The sequence below is a fragment of the Hesperophylax consimilis genome, chromosome 11, assembly GCF_061612785.1.
Source record: "Hesperophylax consimilis isolate HC1 chromosome 11, BYU_Hcon_1.0, whole genome shotgun sequence".
Taxonomy (NCBI): Eukaryota; Metazoa; Arthropoda; class Insecta; order Trichoptera; family Limnephilidae; genus Hesperophylax; species Hesperophylax consimilis.
The window spans coordinates 7,112,803-7,124,238 of record NC_142846.1 but is presented as its reverse complement, the minus strand read 5'-3'; the positions used below and the strand labels follow the sequence as shown (position 1 = coordinate 7,124,238).

The 11,436-nt window shown below is 31.8% G+C and overlaps 1 protein-coding gene across 1 annotated transcript; it reads right to left on the bottom strand.

Moving 5' to 3' along the window:
- Window positions 1–4,314: 4,314 nt before the first annotated feature.
- Window positions 4,315–10,507, bottom strand: LOC149419727 (C-type mannose receptor 2-like). The gene is made up of 5 exons (XM_089637003.1): window positions 10,376–10,507; window positions 9,654–9,908; window positions 7,581–7,754; window positions 6,580–6,837; window positions 4,315–5,854 (listed from the first exon to the last, which is right to left on the bottom strand). The coding sequence occupies exons 1-5, from the start codon at window positions 10,434–10,436 to the stop codon at window positions 5,649–5,651; spliced, it is 954 nt and encodes a 317-aa protein (XP_089493129.1). The 5' UTR covers window positions 10,437–10,507; the 3' UTR covers window positions 4,315–5,648.
- Between the last annotated feature and the right edge of the window lie 929 nt (window positions 10,508–11,436).

Genomic DNA, 11,436 nt, shown 5'->3' with positions numbered 1-11,436 from the left:
ATCGAGCAGTGTATGTTTTTATTCATTTCTACGATCTTGCCGCGTCCACGAAGTAATACAATTTTCGATACATAACGACGATCATGCTGCGTCTACGCATTACATCGTTAGTATTGCGTCCTCAAGACCGATTACGAGTAGATATTATTTTATATACATAACGACGGTCGTGCTGCGTCCACGCATTACGTCGATAGTACTGCGTCCCCGTAGCCGCTCATGAGAATATACTATTTTTAACTCATAATGACAATCATGATGCTTCCATGCATCACGTCGATAGTATTGCGTCCCAGTGAACGATCACAAGTAGATATTATTTTGAATATACAACGACGGTCATGCTGCATCCACGAATTACTTTGATAGTATTGCGTCCCCCTGGCCGATCACGTTGAAATATTATTATGAATACATAACGACGGTCTTGCTGCGTCTACGCATTACGTCGATAGTACTGCGTCCTCGTGGCCATTCGGAGTACATTGTTAAATATTATTTGAGCGTTTGGTTGAGTAAATCATCAGATTTGGCAACATTTGGTTAATTTACAACGATGCCGCTTGATACTCAGAACTAAGAATCGTCTTGCGTGGTTTTTAATGCATAACGACGATTTTGCTGCGTCCACGCATTATTTCGATAGTACTGCGTCCCCATGGCCATTCACGAGTACATTTTTATAAATTATTTGAGCGTTTGGTTGAGTAAATCATCAGATTTGGCAACGTTGGGTTAATTTACAACGATGCCGCTTGACACTAAGAACTAAGAAGCATCCTGCGTAGTTTTTAATGCATAACGACGATCGTGATGCGTTTACGCATTAAGTTGGTAGTATTGCGTCCGTTGTTGTTTTTTTTAAAAGAAAAAGCGTTTTTTTTTTGGGAGCGAAACCCGGTCGGCACAAAGTATAAAAAATAAAATTTGTGTTTACAAAGTTATTGTTTTATTTTACATTAAATATTGTTGTCAATTAAACAAACAATTTATAAGTTCCCGAATATTATCTGAATATAAAATAAATCTTATAGAATAAAATAAAAACCTCAAGATATGAATTGAAATCTAGCAAGAATATCGTAACACAAATTGTGAGGATTATTATTAATATATTTATAGAATTATAACTATATATTTTATCACACCTTCATAAATGCAATGAAAACTTTAACTTAAATGAAATCAACAAAAAATCAAAATATAGAAGAATACGTATGTGAAACATACAGCGAATGCACTAAAATCTAGAACAATATAATAAATCTACTAACAATCTTGCACTTAAACATAAGGAGTATAATTTGAAACATGGACGAACTTCTGGTATACCTATGTATTTAACATTATGTCCACAACCAGATTTTTTAATACTATCCGAGGCACACTCGCATGCAATACATAAAAATATACCAAGTATTCCAAACTACAAACAATATGTCACAAATTATCACAAAAATAAAAGTAGTGGAATTGTAGTCTATGCTAAAGAAAAATTTACTGATATCAATGTTAACGAAACACCAATATGTAACGCAAACTGTTTGTCAATTAATGAATCTAAATAATTAGCCAATTAATATAATCGCATGTATCGAATACATAGCTCTATTATACCCTTATAGTCCAGTAGGTACCCAAGCGATTCCCTCAGAAACTTGATCAGGGTGCTTAGGCTGTGAACATCTTGGAATAATTATCGATAATAACATCAAATGGAAAAGTCAAATAAACTCCACAGTAGACAGAATGAGAAAACTCATCTTTATGTTTTTTAGACTAAAAATACTCGTACATTAAGAACTTCAATTACATAAAGATTTATTTGATAAAAATAATATTCCATAATTAATTTAAAGCTAAATAATTATTTATATTGGAGGACTAACCGTACCACTAGTTTGAACTACAACAGCAAAACATCATTATTTATTTAACGGTATAAAATTATTCAATAAATTACTCCTGGATATATCTGAGGAAAATTATGACAGTTACAAAAAAAAACAATTTAAAATTCTCTAATACCACCTAATAAATTTTCTTATTGTTTTAAATTATTTATTTATTTATTTTATTTCAGGGAAATCAACAATGTGGTTCATTTATACACGTGTAATTTACCTAACTGAGAAACCAATTGCAGATTTCCGCAATATTATATTCTATTATGTATGTAAAAATATAAAAACTATACTTACAAGAACTAAAAAATATTAAATTTATCGAAGAAAGCAAACACTTAGTGGCTTGACATTATACAAAATGAAACAAATACTTTGTTTTAAACCATTTTATTTTTATTTTTATTTCGTCGACCGGTTTGGATTGAACCCAAATATTGTATAAAATAAATATAAAGTGGTTTAAAACATAGTATTGTTTCATTTTGTAAAAAATATAACGTTATTCAAGATGGAGATTATTATAACACGATATTATTTTAACTGGAGATTATTATAACAGGAGATTATTAAAACAGAAGATTATTATAACGTAATACTACATAATATATGTCATTACATAAAATAATAACATTTTATGCACTTTGGTACACGTTTAATACATTTTTAATATAGTTTTTGTATTTATTTTGGTTACATTGAAGATAGAATCAGAGAGAATGTTATTATACATATGTTGAACATATTCTTCTAAGACAAGCATTTTTATTTTACTAAATTACATGAGCGTGTGTGCCGTGTAGGTACTTTCAAATCAATTCTGCTTAATAAACTCCACATATTATGTTTCTGCTTATCATTCCTTGGTATTATTTATAACTAACCTGTTTTTATTACTTTTATTGTATTTTCTTGTAAGGCTATTAATAGTTTTGTAATAATATTTGAATATATTGTTGTCCTCTCCTAAGCACAAGCATCTTACTTATCAGAAAATTGATTTAAATATTATTTAATATTATGTTGTAAATATTGTAACACTAAAGATGTTAAGAAATAAAAATAAAAAAAATATTTTTATTTTGAACTTAATGGTATTAATAAGTTTAACTCATTAATTAAAATATTGCAATTTGAGGTTGAACTAATTAAATTAAATATAAAAACAGATATTATTATATTGAATACGTAACGACAGAAGTTCTGCGTCGATGGTATTGTATCCTCGTGACCAATCACGAGTAGATATTATTTTGTATACATAACGACGGCCGTGCTGCGTCCACGCATTTCGTCGATAGTATTGCGTCTCCATGGCCGTTGGCGAATTTGTACATTTTTTATGTATTTTTTGAGTCCTTGGTGAAGCAAAACGCCAGATTTGGCAACATTCAGTTCATTTACAACGTTGCCACTTAGCACTCAGAACTAAAAAGCGCCTTGCGCGGGTGGACATTTTTGTAAGATGGTTTACAGTGGACGGTAAATTGATATCCCGACCTAAAAATGTCCGACCGCCCTCTGCAATGGAGCGAACTGGCGCGTTATGAAATGATACATTTTTACTAAGGATATCGTTGTAAAAAAAATTGTCGCACGCCTGCGCCCAGTAGGTACGTTTGTATACAAGGTGCAACAAGATATTCATTCAAACTTCTCACTATCAATAGACAGTTTGTTGTCAGGTCTGGTGTGTTTCTGGATGTCAAAAAAATAAAACATATATTTTTTATATACCGCACAAGAGTCTCAATTGCTCCCGTCTGGAACAGCGAGACTGTGGCATCCCCAATCTGAGTACTAGGGTGAAGGTATTGGGGAGGGGAAGAAGATGAGGAAGAGAAATGTAGAAAAGTACCTGGCTATTTATATCTGGTCACCAAACACGGCAAAAGCTTGGAAATAACGTTTCCATTCGGAATGGTGGTCACACACCAGGGCGATACTGAGAGTATATTTCACTCTGGAACGTGCTGCAAACACACTTTACATTATGTTTAATGTATGAATTGTGAAATAACACAAACAAATAAAAATTTATTTGCGCACGCCGGGTTTGACCGTCAAATTACGGGCTTCGGATTGCGAGTCGAGAGTCTTATCTCTCAATCACAGATGCTGTAATTAATTAATTAATTCACTATGAACGTGAAAACTTCACTAGAAAAGTAAGAAATATTTTGTGTTGTTTATTTATTTGTTAATTTATTTATTACACCTAATAGACTTTTACATTCTAGTTTAATAGTTGAGTATCGCAGTTATTACAAATTCTTCAAAATTAAAACAATAGAGAAAACAAAATAGAATGAAAAAAAAATGTTACAACAAAAGCGTATAATAAAATAAGATACATTGGTAAAAATGATAAGAAGTCTCACATAAGTAGATATTCAAAATAAAGAAAAGATTGCAAAAATTATAGATGTCTATTTGTCTCGATATATAAAAGAATTAAAATAAACAATATTTATATTGATTATTTTTAAGGTGAAATATATCTCCCATATCAGAATAAGTCATGTAATCCTAAGGGGTTTTATAATATAAGGGGCATAACAACGGCCTAAATTTACCTTTTGAAACTCTCAAAACAAATCCAAGAGTCTTAAGGGCCTTATATACGGAAGACGTAAAAATTAAATCGACCTTCAAAACGCCATGTAACAAACAAATAATATACACTCGGACGCAAGAATATATTATTCAGTATGGACGTGAAACCTTTATTAGAATAGTCAGCAATATACGGCAGATGTAACAATTAAATTAGAGTGAACGGACGTGAAACCTATATTAAAAGGAACCTTCAATATACAAAAAATATACACCCGGACGTGAGTATGTACGTGACGCTAGAAATGTATGAAAGTGTAATAAACATCAAAACCTGCATTATTATGAATATTAAAAAAATATGATATTAGCGATTATCGTGAGTAAAACAAAGTGCAATATTCACAAAAACAATCTAAAAAAAAGAACTAGAAGTGCTGGACGCCCAAAGACGGATTTACGCACGGACGCAATAAATATAGTGGGACCTATATATATATATATATAAATAAAATATATATAAGTCAAATAAATAATATATATATAAGTCAAATCAATGTGAAGGTAGCGTAGGTAATAGTTTCGGGTCATACACGACCTATGATTAAAGAGAGTATTTTCGAGAGATAAATATGCACATATTAATAATCCATACTAAGAAACCAATAAGCTCCAATTTTTTTTTGTTTTTGTTAATTCATAAATGGTTATTTCTTGTACGAATTAAGTTGAAAATAAGTGTTACTTCAATTTATTGTGGTTATTTTTTTATTGGCATATTTTTTGTGATTTTGATAATAATTGCGGGTACTGAACAAAGCTATGGATAATTAGGATAAGAAATGCACTATATTTACAACATTCATTCAAAATTGTTTGAATTTAAAATAAAAGCATATTGCCATAATCAAAAAGGCAGACAATAATAAAACATATGAATGATAAATTTGTGCTGTGCTATATGGAATAAAAATGACAGTAATAGGGTTTGGGTAATGTTTATAGTGATTCGCGGATATATTGATTGCGCGGTTGTAACCGTTACTTGCTAAACGGGTATAAAAAGTATCGGTTATAAATTGCAGTTATTACAACTAGTAGCTGTTATGACGAGTAACGGATATAACGAAATATTTTAGTTGGTCACAATTGTAAATAAAATCTGAACGATTATATCAACTGGCTCAATCAGTCATCAATGCCGAATCTTGTGTCAAGACTCTGCACGTGGGAAGATCCAAGTTCCTTTTCGCAGAGGAAAATGGCCTTTTGGTTGCAGTCCACAACGGTCAGATTCCCGTTCCTCAGCATGCCGCCGCACTGAACGCCGGGGCCAATAGCTGCAGGCTGCCCGGGGGCCCAGACCTCGAATCCAGCCTTAGCCAAGCTATTTCCTGAAAGCAAAGAAATATAGAAACATAGATAATACATACATTTTGTGATGTAGAGATATACACATACATAGGGCTTCCTTGAAGTGATTTTATCACACAACTGTGAAAGATTGATTGGAACCCTGTGAAGAAGTTTTACGCTTAACTGTGCTTTCCACATAGATTATGAGACCAGAATATGCCCAATGGGCGATCGAAAATTACATAAAAGTTTAATGTAATACTGATAAAGTAAGCTCCTTTTACATATTAAAATATGTAACAGCATCATAAAACGAAATAGAAACTAATATAATAATCACTCAAATTACATTACCTGCGCTACCTTCATTTAAGGTTTGCAAACTGCTGCTATAGATAACGCTTACAACTATAAATGGAGTCACATCAATAGTATCCCCAAAATTGTCTCCCAGATCATGCACATTATTGCTTATTGAGTGTGTCTGATAGTTGGTTGTGTATGTACAATAATTAAATGATAAGTAATAATAATAATGGTAAATACAACAATACAACCAGATATGAAATAATTCTTCTGTCGGATATTTTAAAATGATGAGGAAACGAGGATTTAACCAGTGTGTTCGAAGCATCAGACTTGGTCGGCCTGAGTGTAAGTTTCCTCTGATTAAGACTGTTTTCGAATCCCTGATTAAGTTGGTGCCAGCCCTTTAAGTTGCTTATACACATTTTTCAGTATACTCAGTGGATTACTTACTTACCATTAATAGTCACAAATCCTTCCCTGTTCTTTAAAAAATCTTTGTAGCCGAGATGAATCACTTCTTTATTGAAGTCTCCCCAGAGAGTGTTGCCTTCATGAACTTTCAAGATATTCACTACGATTTCCGTTTCATCGGGGCTATTGAGGACGACGAGATTGGCTCCTTCCAGATCACATAACCTCCGGGCTTGGTTCCAGATTCTGGGTCGGGTGTGCACTTTGTAACAACGGTCCGCGTCTATGGAGTAGAAGTATTCTGGAAAGAGATACATTTTTGTCTGTGTTATATATTGGGTACCTAACAACAAATTCCGGAGGCAAATCAAAAGAAATAATAAAGATTTTTTAATTTTAAATCGAGAATGAGAGCGTTGGAAACGAAAAAGGTTTTTCAGATGATGACGACCAATTAATGGATACGATTATTTTTTGGAATCTTACTGGCCAAATGAGTAATCAACTGAGAGTTACTGTCAACAAATACTCAAAATGTAGATGTATATGGCTAATCAAAACCTTTCTTTGGTTAATCGAAAATGATCAATTCTCTTTCGTTACATTGTGCGATCATACATTACACAATTCACCCTTAAAAGTTGAATTTCATCAAATTTCAAAGTTGATTGTCTTGTTTTGTTAAGGTTCTATTCAAGTTATTATTTCAGTTTTTTGAAACAACTGGCCAATACTGAAATAAAAACTTAACTTGAATAGAACTTTCACAGAACTTGAAAATCAATTTCAAAATTTTATGAATTGTTCAAAGTCTCCGAAACAACCCATCATTAGACTATGAAATGTTGACTCATCTACACAATTAAATATTCATCAGTATCAATAATCAAGCTTCCAGCCACAATTCTATCACTTGTTTCAGTATTTAGAAAAAAATTTGAGTGTTAAAGTCTTCAACGACCAACTATTACAACTACTGCTGCTAAAAACTTTTTTTTTTGTTAGAGTTCAGGTAGTTCTAGTTGATGAAAAGCCTTTCCTTACCCATGTCAAAGGTTTCGCAACCAGCATTGCTGGTCACACTGGCAACATGTTTTACGCAAACAAATTTCCGCTGAGAGTCACAATCGTAGGCGCTGTAGTCTCCATTCCTCAACATTCCAACGCAGCTTTTCTTGACTGGTCCGCTGGTTTCGAAGGCGAGTGTTGTTTTCGATCCTAAAAACATAATACCCACACAGATAACCAAATTATTCTCACAAAATATTGTTAATACACAGTAGAGAAGAAAAGAGATAAAGAAATTTCTGAAGAGCTCTGTTTGTCTTGCAATTGTCAGATATTTTACAATCTGTAATTGATGTCCTGTTCTTCCAGAATGGATATGTTGATCTTTTGATGGTGCGTTTCTTTAGCAATCTATGCCAGCACCACAATTCGGTGCTATGTTTTATTTTCACAATTTATTCTTTTAAAATATAAAACATTTATAATATTGTTAAAAAATACATAGTGAATGGCACAGGAACAAAATAGTAAATAATGTGTTTTTTTATTATTTCTACACCAATGAAGAAAACTAGTTCTTGAGTTTGGTGTAGGAGTAAAAAGTAATATCATAGAGTGTATAGTATTATAGGATTTGGTAACATTATAAAATATAAATATGGTTTGAAATGAAGTTATTTTGATGACGTTCGGTTTTTTAAATATAATTTAAAAATTTTCTTCAATAATACCATATTCGTTATTTTTTTTAATTATTCGTGAAGACAATTAAAATATGTCATCCCTTTGTAAATATAATTATTGGGCATTTGTAATGTGGAAAATAGAGGAATTTGGATGTTATATTTATATGTCTTAATTATGAATTAAGTTTAATTGTTTCAATGTAGTATCTTTGAATACTTCTTTTTTATAGTTGTGAAATAATTTTCGGCACTTTAAAATTTTCAAAATTTTCAATCTAAAATTTTGAACAATGTTGGTGAATGGAATATAGGTTGTTTTTTCAAAATTACTTAGTTTTTCTACCTAGTTTGTACTAAGTTTTAAATAATCAGTTTTTGTACCACCTGTAAGGTCTTACAAATTTAATAATGCTCTTAACAAGTTCACATATGTGTTTGTTCCATTTCATTTGTTGGTCTATAATTACACCGAGGTACTTTATTTCAGTTGTTTGGTTTAAAATGGTACAAGAGCTATTAGAGATAGTTTTTCTACATTTTTCATCCTGTATACTCGTAATTATTTCAATGCTTGGGTATGTTTTGAGTTTATTTATTGAGAAGGGAATATATAAAGTCTTTTGGCAATAATTAAGAGAGGGTTTGTATCAAACAAGTATTTTAGGATTTTCATGTCATTATTTGCATTTTCCTTTACAATATTCCAGTCTTGACCCTTTACTACGATGGCAAAAAACAATGCTTACACATAGGTTTTGATAAAAAATATCGTTAAAATACAAGATGAAAAGTAATGGACCCCATAAAGAGCCTTGCGGTATTCCAAAATCACTTGTAAGGGTTAGACTCAAAGTATTGTTTATTTTCATAACTTGTGTTCTATTGTGAAGATAACTTTTTAGCCAGTTTAATGCTCTGTCATTAAATCCCACTAAATTTTTATTAGTTCGACATGAGATATGTTGTTGAAAGCTTTTTGGAGAGAAACAAAACAAATATACACTTCAAAGACTTATCTAAAGCGTCTTGTATTGTATTAGATAATTTAACAATGGCGTCTTTTGTGCTTCTGTTCTTCACAAATCAGGTAATTATATTTTATGAACTAAGTCATTCTTTTTTACAATAGATTCATATTTTGTTTGGTGGTGTAGCAGAGGGGAAATCTAGGTCTTCGAGCCAGTCTAGGGTCTTACGAGTTGCCCTGTGGACCACATCTATTCCGGTGGGGAATGAATGGAGCAAGCTGCATGTTCGGTAGTTTGGCTTGCATCGGATTAACATATTACCGACTCTTCAAGGCCCTACGTGTGTGCATCACTCTTGTCAGAGCGACATATCCTATTGATGGAGTACCAGGGTTTACGAAGCAGTAAAAACCCAGGCTGTCTGAAATTAAAAGCTATGCCTAATTTTTACATACCATTGGCCATCCTGAAATTCCCGTCGGCCTTGGGGTCGTGAATGCCAAGCCAGACGCTGGCGGCGTCAGCGCTCATGTGTTTCACTATGCCCAGCATTTCAGCCTCGCTGGAAGGAATAGCTAGCTCTGCACCCTCGCCCTCGCAGTGGAATACAGCGGCCTTCCATACCTTGGCCTTGAGGCCCTCCTTGTAGAAATATTTCGTCAGAATGTCATATGTATAGTCATTTCGGAATGAGGTGCGCTGGGATCGTACTGGAAAGCAGAAATAAGTTGTGAAATTTATTTTCGAATAAATTAGTTAACTTTCGAATACATTTTTGATTGTGAAAATGTTTTCCTAGTCAAATATTAGTAACTCCCGGTTTGAGTACATCTTTTAGACGGAGATATATTAAATTCCATGCTACGAAACTGTATTATGTTCTACCAAATCACACAAAAACTTTTTTTTTTAAATTTATTGTCGTACCTATTAATTCATTTTTTTTCGTTAGTTGAGAAATGCGTCATTTTATTTCTTCGAAAAATAAGCCGCATGATGCGTTACTCTAGAAATTTCCAAAGGATGTTTCAATACTTTGAATTCTAACAACACCGATAGAATAATTAGCAATACTTTAATAAACTAGTGGACCCCGCATTGCTTCGCTATTGCTAATGTCTTTATATATATATATAATTTATACATTATAAGTATTGCGTATACCATTATTACATACCTTGACCAATGAAGACGGCAATGGTTATAAAAAACCAGAAGAACGCAACTTGTCCTTTCATTTTGATGGAAGGAATTAACTTTTAAACTATACTGGAAAATTTTTCACAAAATTGTTTTTTGAAGAACAATAATATTATCTACTTAAAAATGCTATCAAATCCAGGGAAGCTAAACCCTTGGAGCTAATCCATTTGAAGGAATTCATTGTCATCTACCAAGTTTCATCTCGATCGGATGTCGGGAAGTATGTTAATTTTCGCTTGCGAGATTTTTTTATTATTATTTATTATTTTTAATTGACAGTTTATGCATGTAAGTGTATATAATACAAAAAAATAATCAAATGCTAATACTAAGATTAACATAAAATCCAAATAAAGTAGGTAATATTGTAAATAAAGCAATGTTTCAAGTATAAAGTAAGTATGTACATTGTACATGAGTATATGCATATAATTATTCATATTAAATGCAAAACCAGTAAGACTGAAAACAGTAAAATAATTTACTCGTCAGGTAAAAAGAAAATAAATATATATAAAATATTATATGTTTTATAAAACAAATTTTTAAAAAAAGAAGAAAAATAATGTCTGTTGCATCTATAGAGAAAAACTAATGAGTAATGGCGAAATACCAACGCCGTAATTAATATCGAATTTAAAATAATAGTACTTGAAAAGTTAAAGTAAATCAAAGTATAATATACATATCGAGTATGACCGTACATGCATACAATTAATATGCATCAATTCATTTATTCATTAATTCATTAATTACTCTATTCATTCATTCATTCATTAATTTATTCATTCATTCGTTCGATCATTCATTTATTCATTCATTCATTCATTTGTCCGATCATTCATTCATTCATTCATTTGTTCATTCATTCATTCATTCATTCAATCATTCATTAATTCATTCACAGTAATAAAATCAAAATTCAAAAAGATGTATTGAAAAATAGATTGAAATAGCATATTTCTTGTTTAACGCAACTGTATCTTCCAGAATGCGACGTTTACATATTGCTCAGTAAAATTTAGCCTTCAGGCG

Excerpts from the sequence above, each read along its gene's own strand:
- LOC149419727 (XM_089637003.1), bottom strand. The coding sequence starts at position 10,436 with ATGAAAGGACAAGTTGCGTTCTTCTGGTTTTTTATAACCATTGCCGTC. Across the intron at positions 7,755-9,653 it reads GAATTTCAGGATGGCCAATG|GATCGAAAACAACACTCGCC; the intron begins GTATGTAAAAAT and ends TTATGTTTTTAG. Across the intron at positions 5,855-6,579 it reads AGGATTTGTGACTATTAATG|GAAATAGCTTGGCTAAGGCT; the intron begins GTAAGTAAGTAA and ends CTTTGCTTTCAG.